Source organism: Vombatus ursinus, unplaced genomic scaffold, assembly GCF_900497805.2.
Source record: "Vombatus ursinus unplaced genomic scaffold, bare-nosed wombat genome assembly UNPS02014768.1, whole genome shotgun sequence".
Taxonomy (NCBI): domain Eukaryota; kingdom Metazoa; phylum Chordata; class Mammalia; order Diprotodontia; family Vombatidae; genus Vombatus; species Vombatus ursinus.
Genome location: NW_020954546.1, coordinates 8,175,890 through 8,200,717, shown reverse-complemented (window position 1 = coordinate 8,200,717; position 24,828 = coordinate 8,175,890). Strand labels below are relative to the sequence as shown.

Here is a 24,828-nt window from a genome sequence, read left to right as displayed (position 1 = left end):
AATGGAAAAGGAAGTACAAAAGCTCACTGAAGAAAATAATTTGTTGAAAAATACAATTGAGCAAGTGCGTGCTAATGACTATGAGACATCAAGATACGATAAAACAAAATCAAAAGAGTAAAAATAAAATAGAAGAAAATGTGAAATGTCTCATTGGAAAAACAACTGACCCAGAAAATAGATTCAGGAGAGATAACATAAAGATTATTGGACTCCCTAAAAGTCATGATAAAAAAAAAAAAAAAGCCCAGACAGCATCTTTCAGGAAATTATCAAAGAAAACTGCCCTGATATATTAGAACCAGGGGGCAAAATAGAAATTGAAAGAATCCACCAATCCCTACCTGAAAGAGATCCCAAAATGAAAACTCCCAGTAACAACATAGACAAATTCCAGAGCTCCCAGATCAAGGAGAAAGTATTATAAGCAGCAAAAAAGAAACAATTCAAATATTGTGTAGCTACAGTCAGATTATACAGGATTTGGCAGTTTCCACATTAAAAAACCAGAGGGCTTGGAATATGATATACCAGAAGGCAATAAAGTTAGGATTACAACCAAGAGTCACCTACCCAGCAAAATTGAATATAATTTCTCAGGGGAAAAAATAAACATTTAATGAAATAGAGAACTTTCAAGCATTCCTCATTAAAAGACCAGAGCTGAATAAAAAATGTGACCTCTAAATACAAGATTCAAGGGAAACATAAAAAGGTGAAGAAGAAATAAGAAAGATAAAACATAAGAAATTCAATAAAGTTAAACTTTATATTTCTATATGACAAGATAACATTTATAACTCTTTAGAACTTTATTACTGTAAGAGAACTTAGAAGGAATATAGATAGATAGATAGATAGATAGATAGATAGATAGAGGGTATGAATATAAGGTGACTTTGATGGGATGCTATCCCCCCCCAAAAAAAGGGGTGAGAAAAAATGCACTGGAAGAAAAAGGAGGGGAGGAGATTGGATGAGATAAATTATTCCACATCAAAGAGGCATGAAAGAGCTAGTATAATGGAGGGGAAGATGGGGGAGGGGTTGGCAGGTAAAGCTTAAACCTTACTGTCATCAAAATTGACTCAAAGAGAAAATAACATACACACTCATTTGGATATAGAGATCTATTTTGCCCTTTAAGGAAGTATAAAGGGACAGGGATAATAGAAGAAGGAGAGAGGACTGATAAAAGGGAGAGTAGATTGGGAAGGAAGTGATCAGAAGTGAAACACTTGTGAGGAGGGAAAGGATAGGGGTAAGAGAGAGGGGGGTAAACAAGGGAAAAATAGCATGGAGGAAAAATACACAGTTATAACTATAAATGTGAATGGGGTGAACTCACATATTAAATGGAAGTGGATAGCAGATGGATTAAAAACTAGAATCCTACAATGTGTTGTTTACAAGAAACATATCTGAAGCAGAGAGATACACACAGGGTCAAGGTAAGGGACTGGAGCAGAAATTATTATGCTTCAGCTGAAGCAAAGAAAGCAGAGGTATGATCTCAGACAAAGCAAATGCAAAAATAGAACTAATTTAAAAGATAAGGAGGGAAACTATATCTTGCTTAAAGGTACCGTAGACAATGAAGCCATATCAATACTAAACATATATGCATCAAATGGCATAGCATCTAAATTTTTGAAAAAGTTGAATGAATTACAGGAGGAAATAAATAATAAAACTATACTATTGGAGGACCTCAACTTTCCCCTCTCAGAACTAGATAAATCTAACCAAAAAACAAACGAGAAAGAAGTTAAGGAGGTGAATAAAACTCTGGAAAAGTTAGATATGATAGATCTCTGGAGAAAATTGAATGGGAATAGAAAGGAATATATGTTTTTCCTTGCAGTACATGGCACCTACACAAAAATTGACCATGTATTAGGACATTAAAAACCTCACAGCCAAATGCAGTAATGCAGAAATAGTAAATGTATCCTTTTCAGATCATAATGCAATAAAAGTACATTAAATAATAGACAATGGAAAGAGAACTTAAAAATTAATTGGAAATTAAATAATCTAATCCTAAAAAAAAGTGAATCAAAGAACAAATCACAGAAATAATTGATAATTTCATTAAAGAAAATGACAACAATGAGATAGCATACAAAAATTTGTCGGATGCAGCCAAAACAGTACTTAGGGGAAAAGTTATATCTTTAATTGCTTACATCAATAAAATAGAGAAAAAGAAGATCAATGAATTGGGTATACAACTAAAAAAAAACTAGAAAAAGAACAAATTTAAAATCCCCAATTAAACACCAAATTGGGAATACCGAAAATCAAAGGAAGATTAATAAAATTGAAAGTAAGAAAGCCACTGAATAATAAATAAAACTAGAATCTGGTTTTGTGGGAAAAAAAACCTAATAAAATAGATAAACAGTTTGGTTTTCTTTCTTTTTTTTTAATCAAATTAACAAATTACTAGTATTAAAAATGAAAGAGGTGAATTCACCACCAATGAAGAGGAAATCGAGACAATTGTTAGGAGGTATTTTGCCTAATTATATGCCAGTAAATTTGACCATATAAATGAAATGGATGAGTATCTGCAAAAATATAAATTACCAAAATTAACAGAAGAAATAAAATGCTTGATCCAGTCTTAGAAAAAGAAATTGAATAAGCCATCAATGAACTTCCTAAGAAAAAATCCCCAGGACCAAATAGATTCACAAGTGAATTCTACCAAATATTTAAAGGATGATTAATCTTAATACTGTATCAGCTATTTGGGAAAATAGGTGAAGATGGAGTCCTACCAAATTCCATTTATGACTGAACTGTGGTGCTGATACCTAAGTCAGGAAGAGCCAAAACAAAGAAAGAAAATTATAGACCGATTTTCCTAATGAATACTGATGCAAAAATTTTAAATAAAATACTAGCTAAAAGATTATAGCAATACATTGCAAGGATCACACACTATGACCAGGTGGGGTTTATAGCATGAATGCAGGGCTGGTTCAAATTAAACTATCAGTATAACTGGCCATATCAATAACAAAACCAACAGAAGTCATATGATTATCTCAATAGATGCAGAAAAAGCCTTTGAAAAAAATACAGCACCTATTCCTATTAAAAACCCTAGAGAGTGTAGGAGTAAATGGAGCTTACCTTAAAATGATAAGTACTATATTATCTAAAACCAACAGCAAGTATTATTTGTAATGGGGATAAGCTAGAAGCCTTCCCAATATTATCAGGGTGAAGCAAGGATGCCCATTATTGTCTCTATTATTTAATATTGTGCTAGAAATGGTAGCTATAGCAATAAGAGAAGAAAAAGAAATTAAAGGAATTAGAACGGGCAATGAGGAAAGAAAACCATCACTCTTTGCAGGTGATGTGATGTTACACTTAGAAAAATCCTCGAGAATCGACTGAGAAACTACTTGCAATAACTAAAAACTTTAGCAGAGTTGTAGGACACAAAATAAACCCACATAAATTACCAGCATTTCTATATATTACCAACAGGGTCCAGCAGCAAGAGATAGAAAGAAGAATTCCATTTAAACTAACTATAGACAATATAAAATACTTGAAGGTCTACCTGCCGGGACAAACTCAGGAACTATATGAACACAACCGTAAAACACCTTTCACAGAAATAAAGTCAGATCTAAACAATTAGGAAAATATTAATTGCTCATGGGTGGCCTGAGCCAATATAGTAAAAATGACAATTCTACCTAAGTTAATCTATTTATTCGGTGCCATATTAATCAAACTATTAAAAATTGTTATATAAAGCTAGAAAACATAGTAACAAAAATTCATCTGGAAAAACAAAAGCTCGAGGATGTCCAGGGAATCAATAAAAAAAAAATGTGAAAGAAGGTAGTCTAGTCATACCAGGTCTCAAACTGTCTTATAAAGCAGTAATTATCAAAACAATCTGGTCCTGGCTAAGGAATGGAGTGGTGGATCAGTAGAATATATTAGGTACAAATTACATTGTAGCAAATGATCATAGTAATCTAGTATCTAGTATATGATAAACTCACAGATCCAAACTCTTGAAATAAAAACTCAGTATTTGACAAAAACTGCTGGGAAAACTGGAAAACAGTATGGCAGAAATTGGGTATAGACCAACATCTTATACTGTATACCAGAATAAGGTCAAAATGGGTCCCTGACTTACATGTAAAGGGTGATAGCATAAGTAAATTATGGAGAGTGTGGAATAGTTTACCTTCCAGATTTATGGATAAGGGAATAATTTAGGACCAAAGAAGATAAAGAGAGCATTACAGAATGTAAAATAGATACTTTTGATTATGTAAAATGAAAAAGGTTTTGCACAAATAAGACCAAAGCAACCAAAATTATAAGGAAAGAAGAAAACGGGGGGGAGGGGAATTGTACCAAGTATCTTTGATAAAGGCCTCATTTCTCAAGTCTGTAGAGAACTGAGTCAAATTAATAAAAAATACCAGTCATTCCCTGATTGATAAATGGTCAAAGGATACGTACAGGCAATTTTTAGACAAAGAAATCAAAGGTATCTATTGTCATATGAAAAAATGTTCTAAATCACTATTGAATAGAGAAATGAAAATTAAAATAACTCTGAGGTACCACCTCACACCTATCAGATTGGCTAATATGACAGAAAAGGAAAATGATAAATTTTGGAGAAGATGTGGGAAAATTGGAATACTAATGCACCATTGGTGGAGTTGTGAAATGATCCAACCATTTTGGAGAGCAATTTGGAACTATGTCCAAAGGGCTATAAAAATGTGCATACCTTTGACCCAGCAATAACTTTTCTAGCGCTGTATCCCAAGGAGATCATACAAATGGGAAAAGGACCCATGTGCAAAAATATTTATAGCAGCTCTTTTTGTGGTGGCAAGGAATTGGAAATTGAGAGGATGCCCATCAATTGAGGAATGGCTGAACAAGTTGTGGCATATGAATGTGATGGAGTACTATTGTGCTATAAGAAATGATGAACAGGCTGACTTCAGAAAAACCTGGAAAGACTTGTATGGACTGATGCTGAGTGAAGTGAGCAGAACCAGGAGAACATTGTACACAGTAACAGCCACATTGTGCGATGACTAGTATTAATAGGCTTAACCCTTCTCAGTAATACAAGGATCTAAGCCATTTCCAAAGGCCTCGTGATGGAAAATGCTATTTGCATCCAAAGAACTCAAAACTTTAAATAAAAATGTAAAAAAAAAATTAAAAATGTTAAAATAGCAAAAAATAATAATAATTACTTTTTTTGCCTCATTTAATAAATTTAAGCATTTGAAGAGTTCTCCAGAGAAAAAGATGTCCATTTATTTGACCTTGAAGGAAGAAGCAGGGCCAATGACTACAAGTGACAGAGAGGACTTAACAACAATGTAATTTGGGCTACAGTGGACCCAGCTATCTTGTGAGGTAGTAAGCTCCCTGTCTTTGGGTGGGTTCCAATGGAGGTTGAATGACAGCTTCCAGGAATGCTCAGAGGGGATATACCAGGTGGGAGGCTGGATGTGAGGACCCATATCTACAGTTCCATTGGTAAATAGCCAGTATTTATCAAGGCCTTTATTTGGCATACGCTGTTCCACTCGTCTCATCACACACGTCTTTAATTATTGCAACGCTCTTACCTCAGTAAGTGGATTGGATGCCCTAGCAGAGTAACTAAAAAAATCTCCCTGAGAGGGCTAGCAAGCCTCTGAGCAGTTGGGCCTCAAATGTAGAAAGCAAAGGGCATGGGGCGGGGACAACCAGTGGTTGCCCAATTTCATAAGTAAAGTATGGGGGCGACAAGCTTTGGTGACTAAACAATGAGATTGCCGCCATATTAGCTAAAGTGCTTCGTGTGGTCTGGGATCTTACTGGTTGAGATCCTTCTTCTGTCAGCCAGACCCTCAACCCATTCCCACCTTGGCAGGGTTGGGGGGAGTGGGGGTGTCACAAAGAAGAAGCAGCCACCTCTAATGCTGCCATCAGTGTGACTGACTGTGGGCACGTTGCTTCATCTTCACGGGCCCCAGTTACCTTGTTTGGGTTAGATGCACTCTGAGGTCACTTCCAGCTCTAAATTTAGGATCCTCTGATCCCGCGTTTAGATGTCCAGTTAGTCAATAAACATTTATTAAGTGCCTACCATGTCTATGGGCAGCTAGGTGCAGAAGTGGATAGAGCACTGGGCTTGGAATCAGGAAGACAGCTCTGGCCTCAGACACTTACTGTGTGACCTTGGGCAAGTCACTTCACCCTGTTTGCCTCAGTTTCCTCATCTGTCAAATGAGCTGAAGTAGGAAATGGCAAACCACTCCAGTATCTTTGCCAAGAAAACCCCAAATAGGATCATGAGGAGTAAGACACGACTGAAACAACTCTACCACAGCATGTGCTGTGCTAAGTACTGCGGATTCAAAGGAAGGCAAAAGACAGTCCTGCTCTCAATGGCCTCTCGGTCTAATGGGGCAGTCTAGCATCCTTGGGAAAATGTTAATGTGATCAGTGTGATCATTTCCCAAATGGAATCCAGCGTTCTCATCTTCTCTGTTTAGCTCATTGTCTGTCTGCAGTGCTTAAAATCTAGATCGAGATGGATAAACTCAGTGGGCTGGCCATCCCGTGACGTGGTGCAACCTGGGGAGGATGTATTCTCCATTCACTTGGTCTTTCTTGTGTGAGTTTTCTCTGCGCCGCCCCCCCCCCCCCCCCCCGTCCCATCACTGCATGTTTATCCTGTATAAATCCTTCATTTACGTCTCTGGGTAAATGTTGCACCCTCTCTAAAATGTAAGCTTCTTGAAGACAGGAAATCATTCACTTCTGTCTTTGCATCCCCGGTTCCTGAAGCATTATAAGTGTTTAATAAATGCTTGTGGGGGAGTTGATTGGACTGCTATTCACCTGTCTTTTTGGGTCAGGGATAGTGCCCTGTGTCTTGGGGGCCAACCACACCAGAGCCTCTCGTTATTAAGGAATCCCTCTACTGTGTGTGTGTGTGTGTGTGTGTGTGTGTGTGTCTGTGCCTGTGTGTCTGTGCCTGTGTGTCTGTGTGTCTGTGTGTGTAGGGTATCCTCCATGACACGGTGAGCCTTTGCCTCCCCACTGCTTTGCTTAATATTGTGAGAAATAATCCATTCGGACCCCTACTCTATTCCAATCAGTATTCATCAGTTTGATATTTTACATAAATCTCATAGAGATAGATAGGTTCTTATCATGGGTCTCCAACTTTAGTATAATGTTCACCACTAGTTTACCAAGTTAGGAGGCTCACTTGCAGAACTGCAGGAATGCTGACAGATATCTCCATCCTGTTTTGCTCAAATTCCACGTCCGAACCCAGCATGGGCGGGATGCCTTAATGCTTGGGAAAGGCATCCGACTTACTTTTGTGCCTCTGGACTATTCTCTCTTGTCGTGACCATCTTATGACCATCCCATGCTTTACCCAGCCCGCGACCCTCCTGCTGATAGGACGTTTTCGGCCTTCGAGCAAGGTCTATCAGCCAATGAGATTCTTTATTTCAGCATGCCTCTTTTGCATGTTTTGGTCTTAAACCCTATCAAAACAAGGTCCTGGAAGAAGTGAACATCTCAGATTGTGGTTCATTAAAGGGGACCGTGGACCTCTGAATAAAGTGCCATTGGCTCTGAGCTCTGCCTCAATGATTTTTCTGGCAGATTAGGCAATTCTAATCCCCTCAGTGTTAATGCTCAGGGGTGTTTGAATCAAGTTAAATCCATCGTCTTGTCTCTCCTGGAATCTTGTACGATTGGAATCTGTAGAGAGGATTCACCTTGCTTGGTGTTTGATGATCGCTCCCCTGTGTTTCACTGTTATGTGAGGCATATCAGCTTGTAATCTCCTCTGCATGTTTTCCCAGCTAGCTTGTACTCTGTAACTGACATTCTTGACTGATGACTCTGCGTGTTTGTTAAGGAAATCTAAATGTTTGTTGGCTCTGGTGATTACGAGGCTCTTTTTGTCTGGGTCCTTGCTGTGGATTGTTTTATCTCAACGAGACCTCCCCGGCAAATCGTCAAGTTCACTTTTGTCGTTTCCTGCTTTGGGGTGGCAACAAAGTGTTCCAGCAAATCAGATTAGCGATGCCTGGATTCCTCTTCATTTCCATTTGACTTTGCCTTCTGTTCTCGCCAGTTGAAGACCCATGGACAAATCGTAGGAGCTGGTACGGAGATTAGAGACCAGATCTGTTTGTCTGACTCAGTGATGAGATGATTAAGTTGCCTTTGAAAGGCTCTTGAGGCCCATGATGATGGTGGTGCAGTCACGTTGCCCATCTGTCTTCTCTGTGGCTGCTGGTCCTTTGATGGTGTCATTTATATCAAGAAGAGTGAAGTTAATGCTGGCCAATTTCTCCAGGATAGTGACTCATTGGTCAGTGGACAAAAGTTGCCCAGTTTCGCTACCAGGAGTTAAATTGTGGTTTGTAGATGGTCCAGAAACTCTTCAATTCTTAGCCCTCTTTGTCGTTTCTTCCTTATTTCAGACTCACCCACCTAGTTCAACCCACATTCAGACAATACTCTTCGATACAACTTGCCTGATAAAAGGTTTGATCTCTCAGTTAATTGACTAACACCCATTTATTAAGCACTTACTATGTGTTTAGCAGGGGGAATACAAAGAAAGGTACCCACCACCTGTTCCCTCAAGGAGCTCACATGGAAGAGAGAATATGTAATAAATCAGTACATGCAAGATACATACAGGATACATGGATGGTGATCTAAGATAGAAACATTTAAGCAGGTGTGTGTGTGTGTGTGTGTGTGTGTGTGTGTGTGTGTGTGTGTGTGTGTGTGTGTGTGTGGCGGGTTATATGCCCAAGACCTGTGTGTTGTGGTGTGGTATTGGGGATGGGAACACCATTCCAGTGAGGGAGACAGAAAGATGCTAGAAAGGGAAGACCCCTATGCCCAGCTTCCCCATCCCAAGTAAGCTTGGGCCCTTTGGAATTCCTGCAGCACTTTGCCAAATTTTCTATCTCCTCACTTTGGGATTTGGCATATCCTGCCCTGTGTTGTCTCTCTTTGTCTCTTTACATCCCAGGGAAACTGAGACCCAGGGATAGGAAGTAACTAGTGCAAAATTACAGATATGAGAAGTGTCAGAGGTTGGCTTTGAAGCCTTGACTCCAGAGTCACTATCCCACAATAGGAAACTAAGTGACTAGCCTAGGGTCACTAGGCAGGGTCTGAGATGGAATTTGAACCTAGAATCATCTTGACTGTAGGTCCAGGGCCCTAGCCCCTATATATCAATATCAATGTAGACAGACAGATAGATAGATAGATTGATAATAGACATGTAGCTGTAGTTATAGATGGCTCTAGATGTATATCAACATATCTATATCAAAATACATATCTATATAGAGATATGCATATCTGTATATCTCTATCTGTTTATCTAGATGTCTTTTATCTGTATCTGTCTTTATATCATGCTTTCTCTAGATATTTAAATTTGTCATGGTGAATCGTTCCAGAAAGAGGTGGATGGAGGGTAGAGGGGGTGGTGATGGTGAGATGCTAGCTAATGAGGTGACTCTTTGATCATCCAACTCTGGGGAAGGGAAGGAGGCAGTTCTGTCTGCATTGCACAGCCCCAGGATCACCTGGGGGTTTTGTCGTCTCGTGAATCCCAGTGACCGAGTTCCAATGCGGCAGCTAGAGTGGAGAACATCAGAGTAGGATGACCATAGGCTCAAATCCCGGAGCTGATGCTTACTCCTACCTTTGGGACCTTGGACAGGTCACTCTCTGGGCCTCAGTTTCCTCCCGTGTAAAATGAAAGCCTTGGATTGGATGCCTTCTGAGGCCCCTTTCTCCGCTGACCCCATCTCCTAGTGGCTCTCTCCCAATAGCCTGTATTGATTTTGTATATAGCATATGTCCATATGGTCACACCCTTTAGGGTGAAAGTCTCTTAATCAGTGTATATTGATGAATTGAGGGAAAGCCATCCAAAGAAGATGCCAATTTTAAGCTTGCCTACCCCTGTAGCCGATCTGGGCCCAGAGCCCTGAGTCTTTGTCCTAAGAAACTCCATCGTTTCACATTTGTTTTCCCCATTGATTGTGCTCAGGCCCTGGGCTGCTTCAGTCCAGGTCACAGAGGCTCAGTGCTTTCTCTCATTGAACCCAAGGCCTCACTTTAAGGTCTGTCTTGGCTTTCGTGTTGTGAGGTGTCTTTTGGGGAGGCAGTGTGGCTTAGTGGACAGAGCAGTGGACTTGGAGTCAGAAAGACCTGTGCCCATCGTCTTCTCAGACATTTACTGGTTGTGTGTCCTCGGGCAAGTCACTTTATCTCTCTCAGCCTCAGTTTCACCATCTGCAAAATGGAGATAATAGTAGCACTTACCTTTGGTGGATTGAATCCTAGACAGAATGTCTATTATTTCTTCTTGTGTTCAGTTTTTGCTACACAGAGGCACCTCACCCTACTTCTTTGCAGAGGTGGGAGACCCCAAGTGTGGAACGTCATAAAATGTCAAGACTTTTACAACTGGGTGGTTAGCTTTTTGCTGAGCCATTCCCCCCCCCATTCTGTTCTTTGTTATAAAGATGGCTCCCTAGGAGATGGCAGGATGTATCAGGAGATGTGGGTGACATAAAAGCAGAAGCTATCAATAAACATTTATTTTTTTAAACATAGCACCTCTCCCACAAAATTATTGTGAGGATCTGACGAGATAATACATAGAAAGCGGGGTGTAGGGTGTGTCCTTTTTGAGAATGAAGGAGAAGAGCCTGCTTAGAAAGCGCTTTGCAGGATGTAAAGTGCTATACCAATATTAGCTATTATTGGCATTTTGATTTAGCGACGGGACAGCTGTGCTGTGTGGGCCTTTTAGGGGCTCATCGAACAGGGATGATAACCTAACCCTGATTCTCTTTCATCGCGGCCTCTCAGATTAAGAAAGCCCCTTCTAAAAGTGCAGGTTGGCACCCTCTCTGAAATGTACAGTATGAGGGGGTGGCCAAGAGCATTGAAGGTCCAGAGGCGTGCCTAGAGCCACCCAGCCAGGATGTGGGAGAGGCGGGACCACACCCAGGCTTTCCTAGTTCTGAGCTGGCTCTCCAGTGTCTGGGAGAATGCAGTCTGTGTGCTGTCTCTCTATGTTACATCTGTCCCCCTGCTGATGGAAGATGCTAACCGTGTCCTCTGGGCGATCCGAAGATTAGAGACCATTGTGAGGGTATTCTGGCGCTGTTAATGTTTAACCTGTCTGAGTGGGTGCAGGCACCTGTTGTCTCCTCCTGGGCCATCCAGGTCCAGCCCCCTCCTCCCCCTCCTAGGTCCAGGGGCAGGACAGCTCACAGCGGGGCTTTCCTTGCTTCTCTCCCTTTGCAGATACTTTATGATCTCTGTTAGGCCCAGATGGGGAGGCCACTTGTCTCCAAAGAAATCCTGCCCATTCCTGAGGATGTGAGCACATTGCTACTGGTGTGAGGGCATTAACCAGCTGCAGGTAATGGGCACATGGGGTTGGGGTTTGCAGAAAAGGAGATAACAGCCTTTTCCTTAATTCTGCTTTTAGATTCGATGGTCTCTTCTGGGCATCCCAATTCCTGGTTCTTGACCCTCATCAACGTCTGGCTTCCTCCCAGAATTCCACACTTTTATGGTCTTCTTGGGTCTTTCCAGTGGCAGTCCTCTGGGCCACCTTTTTGCTGTTAAGACAGCTCTAGAGCTCCCTAATTCCCTGTGTTGAGATGAGAGGTTCCCTCTAAAGTAGAATTTCACAGCTTCCTGAGAACACTGTCCTCTCACTTTCCTTTTTCACTCCTTTATCTCGTTTTCACAAGTGCAAACACACTCAACCGTAGCCATCGCATACTCATTCAATTTCAAGCCCCCTGATGCAAACATGTCTCGACCAGGGAAATATTCACTCCCAAGGCAGCTTCCGTTTCCCTTTGCTACATCTCTTTGCCTGGCGTACTTTAGGAATTTTGAAACTCCTGCGTTATTGGGGTAGTCATATTGGGAATTTTAGAAGTGGGAGGAAATTGAAGAATTCATAGGTTTCCAGTCTGTTCTTTTTTCCACTGTTCCATACTGCCTTCTTTAAATCAGATAGGGTTTCCCATCAGCTTCCAAGCAGCAAAGTGAACTGTCTTCCCAGTTTCTCTTTACCCTCCCGGGGCCGGGCAATTTGCTTTTGAAATAAAACGGAGATAGAGAGACTGATGTTTTCTGTAGTGATGACAACTATAAGAATATTCTTCTGCTATGTGCTTGTATCACACCTTGTAGTTTACCAAACATTTTTATGTATGTTATCTCCTCCCCTCCCCACAGTATCCCTGTGGGGTAGACAGCCTTATTACGCCTATTGAGGATTACAGAGCACAGCTTTAGTGCCAGGTGGGACCCAACAGTCCAGTTATTTTACAGGTGAGGAAACTGAGATGAAGTGACTTTTCCCCACGGTAATACAGGCAGCAAATAGCAGAGCCAGGATTTGAGCCCCGGCCATGGAATCACAGATTTGTAGAGCCCTTCGAAGCCGTGTACCTCAACCCCTTCATCTTACAGGTGAGGAAACTGAGGTTCAGAGAAGTCAGAGAATCCTGGATCGAGAGCTGGAAGGGACCTTAGAGACCATCTAGTTCAGCTCATCACTCAGTTATTCAGCTAGCATTTATTAAGCACCTACTGTGTGCTGGGCAGCTAGGTGGTTCCATAGTGCATAGAGCACCAGGCCTGGAGTCAAGAAGACTCCTCTTCCTGAGTTCAAATCTGGCCTCAGACACTTGATAGCTGTGGGACCCTGGGCAAGTCACTTAACCCCTTGTTTACCTCAGTTTCCTCATCCGTCAAATGAGCCAGAGAAGGAAATGGCCAACCACTATAGTATCTTCGCCAAGAAAACCTTAAATGGGGTCTCAAAGAGTCGAACACAACTGAAATGACTGAACAACAGTGTGCTGGGCACTGTATTAAGGGCTGGGGAGGCAAAGAAATGCAAAAGACAGTCCTGCTCAAGGATCTCATAGTCTAATGGGCGAGACAACATGCAGAAGCTTTGTAAAAACGAGATTCGGACAGGAAAAATTGGAGATAATCAGCAGAGAGGAGCAAGGTGCTAGGGGAAGGAGGACTGGGAAAAGTTTCACTACATGAGACATTCCCAGTTCAAGAATGGTGCCGCTCAAAGAGAGAGCCATCTTGGCCCCCTTGCAGATCCTGTACTGGACACTATTTGAGTTCAAAGTACTCAAAGCTCTTAAACAGTTGCACAACAAATATGGAGAAAATTGACTGCCATTCCAGTATCCAGGGAGATGGTTCAAGGCCATCCCATTGATCCATTGCTTTCTGCCAGCATTGACGGGAAGAGATTCTCTTTTATTTATTTTTATTTTTATTTCTTTGCTACCATTTACATTTTCCACTGCAGCTTGCCCTCCTCCTTCCAGAGAGCCATCCCTTCAAACAAAGAAGGCAAAGAAGGGAAAGAAACTCAGTTCAGTAAAACTAATCTGCGCATCAACCAAGCATGGCATTATGCGTCATGTCTCACATCCAGAGTCAACCACCTATACGAAAGCAAGAGGGAAACGCCTTCTTTAAAAGCGATTCTAGGTACCGGAACTTTAGAAGAACTAGTCTTGCTTTCTTCGGTCTTATCCCCAATTTCTGTGTCCTTACCTTTAGGAGGGCCTATTTTTAGGCTCCTGCTTTCAAAAGGACTTCATGGTCACAGAACCATTGATCTAAAGTTAGAAGGGATCTTACAGGCCCTTTCATTCAGTGCCCTTATTTTACACGGGAGGAAACTGAGGTTCACGGTCATGGAAGCTGCAAATTTCAGAGGTCTTTCCCAGATCTTCCTAATTCAAAAGCCATTGCCCAATAGTGAACCATAGACTCCTAGAATTTCAGAGTCAAAAACCACCTCACTAGTCATTTCATCCAACTGAGACCTGAGTAAGAGTGTCCTCAGTCCTAGAGGTGTCAAACACTAGGCCACAGGCTACGTGGAGAAGTGGGCGGCGAGGTTCAGTAGCTGCCATGTTTTTTCCTGTTTTTAAAAAATTATTAATATTGCAGCCATCAAAAACATTAATATTTGTTATATAGAGATGAACAAAGAGAGAAGGCAACAAATTCTAGGAACAGAATCTGCTTTTTTCTTTTCTTTCTTTTTTTGTATATTAAATTTAACAAAGTGTTAACAGGAACCAAGAATACAATGTCTACAAGGACCACAGCAGGGTAAATGAGGACAGCCACACAAAACAATAAAAAATGAATGGTGCAAACTTAGAAAGAAAAAAGTCGATCCTAATGAAGAGATCTGGCAACATATACTCCTCCCCAGCCTTTGCAGGTGCACAGGTGGGGAGCGATACATATGTTGTCAGGTTTTGGGTTTTTTTTTTTGATGTGTTAAATGATATTGCTGATTTTTTCTCTTCCTTGTTTTTCTATTCTTTTCTTTTTTTAAATCTTTGTGAGGCCTCATGATAGAAAGTGCTAACCACAAAGAAGAAAGAACTATGGAGTTTGAATGCAGATCGAAGCACACTATTTGATATTTTTTTTCTTCTGTTGTATTTTGTTTCCTCTTTCTGGTGGTTCCTCCTATTGGTTCTAATTCTTCCTTACAACATCACTAATGTGAAAATATGGTTAATAGGAATGTATGTGTATAGCCTGTATCAGATTGCACGCTGTCTTGGGGAGAGAGGTGGGGAGGGAGGGGGAGAAAAATTTAAAACTCAAAAGCCTATGGAAGTGATTGTTGATCATTCAAAATAAATTAATTTAAAAAAATCTTTGTTATAAGGAATGGCCCTTTGAGAAGAGGGAGAAGAAAAGATATGGAGGGAAACCTGGGCGACGTAAGCAAAAGATATCAGTAAAATAGATCTGATAAAACAAAGTAATAACAAAATTGCCCTGGTTTGTTTGGTCTGTATCCCCTCCTAAATTTCTTTTTGTTTTTGTTTCTGTGTAGTTTTTAATGTTTTTGTTGATATTCTCATTTCTTTTTTCCTTTTTTTTTTTTTTTTTTTTGCATCTCTATCACTACTCACTGACTCTCCCTCCCCCAGAAGTCTGAGGCTGACATGTTGGGTCATTTCTTCCTGATTACTTTATAAGGGTTGAGAGACCAGCCTGTTGTTTGTTTTGGTGACCATGGATGGTTCCTGTGTGACTGAGAATATCTTTTTATTATTTTTTCCCTTCTCCAACTTCTAGGAGTGATTTCTTACCCTGTGCCCAGGGACACTCTGTGCTTCAGCATGGTCCATATCAACTTCCTAAAGAAGGTTGCGTATGGGCTCATAGGCTTCCTCCTCTTCCTTACCATCTGTCTGTGGAATGAATCAAAGAAAGGGTACTCTGTTTCCCTGAAACTGGAATCAAAAAACTTCCCGCTGCCCAGGAACCTGCAGTTTTTGGCTAGGAGGTTGGATTCCAAGCCTGTGTACATGACAGCAGGGACGAACTCTCCGAGAGACAGATCCCGAGCTGAGAGGTTCAACGCCAAGGTCTGGGATGAGGACAGCTCCTCCAAGAACCTTCCTCCCCGGCTGCAGAAGGTCAGGAAGAACTACCTGCACATGAACAAGTACAACGTGACCTTTAAAGGGGAGCGCCAGTTGGAGAAGCTTAACCTCAGTGCCTTGCTGTGTCAGCTTGCAAATCGAGTGAAAGTCAGCATGATAGAGGGGACGGACTTCCCCTTCAACACCTCCGAGTGGGAAAGCTCTCTGCCTCTGAAGAATATCAGAGACGGCGTGGGGCAGCTGGGCACGTGTGCTGTCGTGTCATCTGCTGGATCCCTGAAGGCTTCGTCCTTGGGCAGGGAAATAGGTGAGCATTTTACAAATGTCAGCTCCGTGCATTGGAGTCACGGGCCGTTTTGATAGTTGACGGAGCAGGGAAACCTGGGTTCTTATCTTGACTCTGCCACTAAGTAGTGTGATCTCAGGCGAGTCACTTGCTTTCTTGGGGCTTTGGTTTCCTGGAGTTGGGTTAGATGATGGCTCAGGTACTCTCCAGGGCCCAAACTCTAGGACCTCACTGGAAAAACAAACCAACAATTGAGGCAAAACTGATCTTTAAGCTCTGGCTCCCCAGATAATTCATTTGTCCTCCTCTTAGCTGAAGTCAAATCAGAGCAACTTGCATTTATTAAGCACATGTTGCATACCTGGCACTGGGGTGAGTGCCAGGAATACAAAGAAAGGCAAAAACAATCCCTGCTCTCAAGGAGCTTACAATGTAATGCAAACAACTGTGTCCAGACAAGATATAGAGACAGGAGAAATAGAAGATAATGACAGGGGGAAGGCATTAGATTCAAGTAGGATTGGGAAAGGCTTTTTTTAAGAAGGTGAGATTTGAACTGAGACTAGAACTGCCCAGAGAAATCTGTTTGTTTTTTTCTGAAATCTTCAGCCATGTGGATCGTTGATTTTAACCCCCTCATTTTACAGATGAGGAAACTGAGGCCAGGAGTGTTCAAGTGGCTTGAGAGTTAGATGGCTCATAAGTGTCTGAGGCAGGATTTGAACCAGGTTTTCCTGAGTCCAATTTGACTAGACTTCATTCTGGAAGAGACATTTTGCGTGGCAGTGAGAGAATGCATACAACACAGAATGTCTGGTTATGTTCAATGCCTTATTTCTAGTGGGAATGTTTTTCATCACTCATTGAAATGAATCAAGCCAAGGCAAATAGTGAATGGGGAAATTATGATCTTAGAAGGATGGAGACGTGGGGGTGAAGAGGGGGGTGAGGCAAGGCAAGGGAGGTAATAGAGCAGGTGATGATGTCATATGTCTCTCCTTCTTAAATGGAAAGCCAGGAAAACAGTTCTCATGGCAAATGCAGGAGGACAAAGGAGGGAAAAATGGGGCCCCTTTGGGATCACTGCTCAGTAGAGATGATGAAATCACACTCCCCCACTCCCCCTTCCCAAGCAGACATTGTTTACAAACAGGAACTGCCAAGATGAGTTACAGAAATGGATTATGAACTTAACATTCATTGGTGAACACAGATATTACAGCCTCCAAATAACCCCCCCCCCCATATGGGTTTGTATATGCCGCTGTGAACTCTGGTCATGGACAGTTTGTTTTTAAAAGGTACGTATTCAGCAAAGGAGATTTTTAACAAGTAAAGAGTAGAAGGAACCTCAGTAAGGAATACGGAGAAGCAGGGAGGCATAAATGGTAAATTTCATATGTTTCCCAAACCAAAAACTCTTCAATAGGTAGTCACGTTTTCATAGAGAAGTCTCTTTCTCTGTTTCTTTGTTTATGGAAGTATTTCATGCGTGTCAATTTCACAATAAAAACAAAGAAAAAAAATTTTAGTTAACATGGCAGTAATAAAATTGCCCTATTTGTATCCCTCAGAATATCTCTTGGTTTTCTTCTGTGTATTTTAATGGTTGATTGATGAACTTTTTTTTTTCTCATTAATATCATGACTCCATAATTTGAGCCCAAATAGAAAAGCCTCCTTTGTAACAAAGAAAAACAGGCAAGCAAAATAAACAAACACTCTGAAGACATCGGCCGGTGTGTGTTTCCCTACCCGTCTGCCAAGAGATGAGAAGCAGTCTTCAAGATTTATTTTTGTGAATTTTCAGATCAGTGTTTATTTATTAAGATGCTGTGAAATGCTGATGACCATGCTTAGCCTCAAGAAGAGACAGGAGAAAGTGCCTGTCCTTGCCTCTTTGCGAAGATGGGAGAGTATGGGTGTGGAAGACAGCACATCATGTCAGGCTTTTTCCAATATTGGTTAGTTTTGTTGAGCCCCTTCTCCCCTGCCATTTTTAGTCTTCACTATAAGTGAATCCCTACAAGTGATTATTTTGTGGGAAGAGGAGTGGAAAGGCAATTAGAGTTCTAACCCCGGCCGGCACTCGGCAGAGCGTGGCTCGAGTTCCGGCCTTGCCATCGAAGATCTGTGTCAGTCTGGGTGGGTGATTTCAATTCCGTAGGCTAGAATTTCCCCTTGTGTAAAACGAGGGTGTAAAGTCTCTTCCATTTCCAGTACTCTGTGAGGCAGAGGTCACTCGCTCTCTGATAGGCCTTGTGTGATTATTAACTAGTTTTTGTGATTTCCGTTGGTTTTTTTTTTGTGGTGGGGTGTGATTCTAGGATCATGGGTTTAGAACTTAAAGTGACTTTCATAGCCAAGCAGTCCAACTGCCTCAATTTTTAGATGAAAGTGGGGCACAAAAAGGAGGTGAAGTTATTTGCCTAAAGCCACACAGCTAGTTTTCAGTGGAGGTGGGCTTAGAAAACTAAGTCTTCCTGATGTCGAGAGCCGTACCTTGACTCCCTTCAGGACTCTGCTGAGGTCCCACTATATGCAGGCAGCCTTTCCTAGTACCCCCTACTGCAAGCACCTCCTGTCTCTCACCTTATCTTACCTCCACTCTACATAGGTCGTGGATGGACCCGATTCTTTACATGTCGGCTCTCCCGTTAGATCGTAAGCTTCTTGAGGCCAGAGACGGTTTTTGCCTTTCTTTGTATCCCTGGCGTTCAGCACAGTGCCGGGCATAATAAGTGCTTGTTGACTGACTCACTGACCTAGCTACTCCCCCAAGCTACCTCTGATGTATTTCTGAAAACTTACTTGCAGACTTAAGGATATTTGTATAACAAGTCTTCTTTCATCACTTGCTTTCATCATAATTTCAGATGCAGAAACGAAGAAATAATTTGCTTCATAGTTTTGTGGGGGTCTGTGTTAGGCTTGTACAAATAGTGTCAGGGTTGGGGCTTGAAGCCCAGATCCTTGGATTCTAGCCTTCTTTCCAGGAGAGGTGCCCCCAGGCAATGTTCTAAGACTCTAAGAAAGAGCAGGGGCACACCTGAGTTGAGGGAGGGAGTCTACCCACCGGGAGTTCCTTGTACCAGTGAAGTAACAGTACGGTCACAAAAACACGCCATAAAAGGGTTTGATCACCGAGGAAATGATAGATATTGATGTTTAAATACTTCATGGAAGTTATTACAGTTCCATAGAAAGGCCAAGTAATCCTTGTTCTTTGTCTCTGGAAGGCCCTTATTCTGATCGATCCCCTTTGTGTGTCTTCTAATAGGAGGGAGTGTCCCGAGGAGACTATAATTTTCCCCCTTAGCCCATCAGCACAGTGAGTTTATCAGATTTGCCGATTTTCATCTTGGAAGTCAGAACTAATCTGGGCCCAAGGAGATGATGTTTGGGACAGGAGGACAAGGAGGAAAAGGGAAAGAGGGTGGTGGTAGGAAGCCATGTTAGTGGTGGCGAGGTAAATGATTAAGGAGGGGAGACCTGAATGGGGAATCTGGGGAGGGCCTCTGTGCTTTGGGCAATGGGAATGGAGAACTCTGGGTTCGGAGAGGAAGCCAGCAATTCACATACTGTTGCCTCGTTTGGTTTATTATGGCCTTGATGAGGCCACGAGTATCGATCAAAGCGCTGTCTGATCCTTGCCTTGGCTCATGACCCCTCCATTGAAGAGATAAGCTCTATGGCCATGAGGTGGTCACACAATAATGGACAACAGTGTCAGTTACAAAGCGAATTATATCTTGATGGGTGGAGACACTGGCTAAGAAGTCTGGACTTCTTTCAGTAGGCAGTGGGGAGCCATTGGCAATTAGGGAGTAGGAGAATAAAAGGATCAGAGTCATCCTTCAGGAAGATCCATCAGGCAGTGGTGTATAGTACATATTGAGGCAGGAGCAGAATCTGGAGGAGTGGACCTACAGATCCCTTGATCCAAGGAACGCCAGGATGTGGGACTTATCTCCACCAGGGCACTTCTCTGCAACATTGAGTCTTAGCAAGTTGCCTAGAGCATTGACAGGTTAAGTGATTTGCACAGGGTTACACAGCTGGTGTGTGTTAGAAGTGGGACTTGAACCCAGGTCTTCTTAGCTCCCAGGTCAGCTATCTGACCACTGTATTATGCCAACTCTACAGGAAAAATTAGAGGATTGTTAAAATATTTTAGGGGATTGTTCATCACTTTGATGAATGTGTGTGGTAAAAGCATGAAAGGGACATAGGAAGGAAGAATTGACAAGCTATAGTAAGTGGTAGATGTAGTAAATGGGCAGCTAGGTGGTGCCATAGTGCATAGAGCGCCAGGCCTGGAGTCAGGAAAACTCATCTTCCTGAGTTCAAATCTGGCCTCAGACACTTACTAGTTGTGTGACCCTGGGCAAGTCACTTAGTCACCCTGTTTGCCTCAGTTTCCTCATCTGTAAAATGAGCTAGAGAAGGAAATGGCAAACCACTTCAGGACCTTTATCACAAAGAAAATCACAGATGGGGTCACAAAGAGTCAGATACAACTAAACGAAACCCCACTGAACAACAAGTAGATGGTATAATTGTTGCTGGGAAAGAGTTTGAGGTTCAGAGAAGACTTCACTCCATTGATGGATGCAGAGTGAGGCCTTCTTTTCCAAGCATCGTGCACTGAGGTAGGCATAAGCTATGGTGGTACAGAGGAAAGAACCCTGCATTTGGAGTTAGAGGACCTGGGTTCAAATCCTGTCCCTGTCGTTTATGACCTTGTAACTCTGGGCAAGTCATTTCCTTTTGTCGGGCCTCATTTTCCTCAACTGTAAAATGCATGTGTTGCCCAGATGAACTCTGAGGTCAGATCCACATCTGTGGGCCTAGGAATCCAGTCGGCTTTCCCTGCAGTAAGGAAAAGCCAATGTCTTTGACCCCTTCCTAAAGTTAGAAAGGGAATGTGAAGGCAAAGGTAGGAAGAGACACACAGGTAGTTCCTTCCAATTGAATTTATTTTGCCAGAAGATCAACAAATATTGATTACCTTCTGCTTGTTAGGCACTGGGCTGAGCCTGAGATACAGAGGCAGAAATTGAATAGTCCCTGCCTTCAAGGCACTTATATTCTAATAGTGGAGTCAAGGTGTATATGTAAAATTATATGCAAAATATATACAAGATGATTCTCTTGAGGGAAGAAGGCACCAGTGTCCAGAAGGGTCAGGGAATTGAACTTTAAAGGAAAGGAAGAATTCTAACAGGCAGAGATGAAGAAGAAGTAAATTCCAGGGATGAGAGATAGCCAGTGCAGATGTATGGAGAGGGGAAATAGAGGGTTATATGTGGGAGGAACAGCCGGAAGGCCACTTTGGCTGAACCATAGACACAAGAAGGGGAGGGATGTTTAACAAGACTGGAAAGGTTGCGAAGGGCTTTAATTGCCACATAAATAGGGTCATGGATCTAGTACTGGAAGAGGCCTTGAAGACCAACCCCCTTCATTTTGCAAATGAAGAAACTAAAGCCCAGGAAATTTTAAGGATTTTCCCAAGATCAGAAATGTAGTCCACTGAGGTTCAATTCCACAAATCCCCTGATTATTTAGCTACTTCTCTTTCTTTTAGCAAAATAGAGTACTTCCTCATAAGAATCGAAAAAACAGGAAGAAACTTCAGCAAAACCAACCAACATATCAAAAAATACTGCATTATATGCAATATTCCACAGACATAGCCCCCTACCTCTGCAGAGACCTGTCTCTTCACTGGGGACAATGAGTTTGCTGTATTCCATTTCCCTTTTTTCGATGCTATTATCCTTTCCATTTTATCATTGTTGCCGTTATGTTTATGTTGTTTCCCTGGTTCTGCTCACTTTACTTTGCCTCTATTCCTTTTTTTAACATTTAATTTTTATTTTTTCTCCATTCCATGTAAACACAATTTTTAACATTCATTTAAAAAATGTGAGTTCCATATTTTTTCTCCTTCCCTCCTAATCCCCCTCCTTGAAAAGGCAAGCAATTTGATATAGATTATACACGATCAGTCATGTAAAACATTTCCATATTAGCCATGTTGCAAAAGAAAACACTACCCAAAAACAACAACAAAAACAAACAAGTCAAGAATAATAAAGAAAGTGGAAAAAAAGTCGGCTTCCATCTGCATTCAGATGCCGTGAGTTCCTTTTCTGGAGGGGGACAGCATTTTTCATCATGAGTCCTTTGGAATTGTCTTGGATCATTGCATTGCTGAGAAGAGCTAAGTCATTCACAATTGTTCATCATACAATATTGCTGTTACCATGTACAGTGTTCTCCTGGTTCTGCTCACTTTGTATCAGTTCATGTAAGTCTACCCAGGTTTTTCTGAAAGTATCCTGCCTGTCATTTCTTAGAGCACGACAGTATTCCATCACAATCATGCACCACGACTTGTTCAGCCATTCTCCCATTGATGGTTATCCCCTCAATTTCCAATTCTTTGCCATCACAAAAAGAGCTTCTATAAATATTTTTGTGCATGAAGCTTCTTTTCCTTTGTCTTTAATCTCTTTGGGATATAGATCTGGTAGTAGCATTGCTTCTAGGTCCAAGGATGTGCAGTTTTGTAGCCCTTTAGGCATAATTCCATATTGCTCTCTAAAATGGTTGGTTTAGTTCACAACTCCACCAACAGTGCACTAGTGTCCCTATTTTTCCACATCCCCTCCAATATTTACTTTCCTTTCCTGTCAGATTAGCCAATCTGATAGGTGTGAGGTGGTACCTCAGAGTTGTTTTAATTTGCATTTCTGTAGTCAACAGTGATTTAGAGCATTTTTTTATATGACTGTAGATAGCTTTGATTTCTTCATCTGAAAACTGCCTGTTTATATCCTTTGACCATTTATCAAATGGGGAATCAATTGGGGAATTCCCCAATCAAGTGGGGAATAAGAATCATATTCTTATAGACTTGACTCAGTTCTCTGTATATTTGAAAAATGAGGCCTTTATCAGAGAAACTTGCCATAAATATTTTTTCTTGGTTTCCTGCTTTCCTTTCAATCTTGGCTGCATTGATTTTGTTTGTACCAAACCTTTTTAATTTGATACAATCAGGATTATACACGTTATACCCTATAATGTTCTCTGTCTCTTTTTCAGTCATAAATTCTTCCCATATCCATTATTCTGACAGGTAAAATAGTCCATGCTCCCTTAATTTGCTTATATCACCCTTTGTATCTAAATCATGTACTCATTTTGACCTTATCTCAGTATACAGTGTGACATATTGGTCTCTACTTAATTTTTGCCTAGCTGCTTTCCAATTTTCCCCACAATTTTTGTCAAATAGTGATTTTTTTATCCCAAAATCTTGGATCTTTGGGTTTGTCATAGATTACTGTGGTCTTTTACTACTTTGTATTGTGTCCGTAATCTATTCCACTGATCCACCACTCTATTTCTTAGCCAGTACCAGATTGTTTTGATAATTCCGGCCACCTTCCTTCACACTAAGACACCTTCCTTCACTGCCTCTGTTCTTACAAGTCTTCCCATGCTACTCTTTATTATTCTAATTCACTAATTAATTTTAAATGGTGATGGTCCTTTAATTTTCACTGAATTAAAGGATTTGATTTTAAGGAATAGCTTTCTAAAAAAAACAAACCACTGAGGAACCAGAGAACTTGTTTTCAGCTCTGAGAGGATGGGATGAAGAGTCAGTCAGTGGTTCTGAGTTTTAATCCTTGCTTTGACTCCAGCCAGCTGTCTGAGTGTGGATAAGTCACTTGGGCTCTCTGGGTCTCAAGGTGTTCCTCTGTAAAATGTGGGATTGGTTGGACGAGATGAATCTGGAAGTCCCTTTCAGCTCTAAACCACCTCAGTTCTTTTGGTCTCAGTCTCCGCATCTGTGAGATGAGGAAGCTAGGCCAGATGACACCTTTGGTACCTTGTGACACTAATGTTCTGTGGTCTCGGGATCCTTGGGCAGCTTTCCAGGTTGTCATTGTGACAGCACAGTGGAAAACCCCTGTCACCTCTCCCCTTCACCATGGTCTCCTCAGTCCTGCCTGTCCTGGCTGTTAGCTCACTCACCTGTCTCTTCCATATTCCTGTGCTTTACAGACAGTCATGATGCCGTCATGAGGTTTAATGGGGCACCCACAAGAAAATTTGAGCAGGATGTAGGACAGAAGACGACGTTTCGCCTGGTCAACTCTCAGGTAAGGCAGCTTGATGTGGAAAAAAGAGAGAATCGCCAGCTCAGGCTGGCTAGGGTGTTGAGTCTGTGGTTATCACATGCATGGTATCTCCTCTGAGTGACATAATAACTTAAACAGTCTAGCTTATATAACATTAGAATTTAATGAGCATTTTTTTTAAAAAATCACCTGAAGAACACTTTGGGGGAAAAAATCGTTTTGGAACATCGTAGATTTTTTTTAAAAAGTTGGCTTCTGTTTAAAAAAATATTAAATTTTCACTGCTACCTTTTAAACGTCACCCAATATATCAGTCAATATTCAATCAATCAACAAACATTTATTAAGCTCCTACTATGTGCAAGACACTATACTCTTTGAGAACAGAGAGTTTTTGCCTTTCTTTATATCCCCAGTGTTTAACACATTGCTTGGCAGTAAGTAGGTGCCCAGTAACCATTTATTGAATGATTGGGTGCTATACTGTGATATGGACATGAGAGGAGATTTGTAGCAATAGCTAACATTTATTTAGCCTTAAAGGTTTGCAAAGTACTTTTATTTACATTATCTCGTTTGAGATCCACAATGACCTTTCTTATGGTCCTATTTCCAGCACTTTGTGGGCACATAGTCGGTATGCTTTTCCTTCATTCCTTCTTTCCTTTCTGTTCTTCCTTCCATCCTTCCTTCCCTCCTTCCTTCCTTCCTTCCCTTTACTCCTCTTTCTCTCTCTCTCTTTCTCTCTTTCTCTTTCTTTCTTTCTCTCTTTCTTTCTCTCTTTCTCTCTTTCTTTTTCTCTTTTTCTCTCTTTCTCTCT

At 41.4% G+C, this 24,828-nt stretch overlaps 1 protein-coding gene across 9 annotated transcripts in view; it reads left to right on the top strand.

The window, feature by feature from the left end:
* ST6GAL1 (ST6 beta-galactoside alpha-2,6-sialyltransferase 1) overlaps positions 1 to 24,828 on the top strand; it is a 113,643-nt gene that overhangs the window by 74,017 nt on the left and 14,798 nt on the right. For 8 of the 9 annotated variants that reach the window (XM_027862055.1, XM_027862054.1, XM_027862052.1 and 5 more), the window contains 2 exons: positions 15,250 to 15,867; positions 23,932 to 24,029. In XM_027862055.1, coding sequence (XP_027717856.1) covers positions 15,250 to 15,867; positions 23,932 to 24,029 — 716 coding nt within the window. Of the gene's footprint in view, positions 1 to 11,388; positions 11,507 to 15,249; positions 15,868 to 23,931; positions 24,030 to 24,828 lie in introns of all 9 variants that reach the window. The other variant, XM_027862057.1, reaches the window with a different exon arrangement.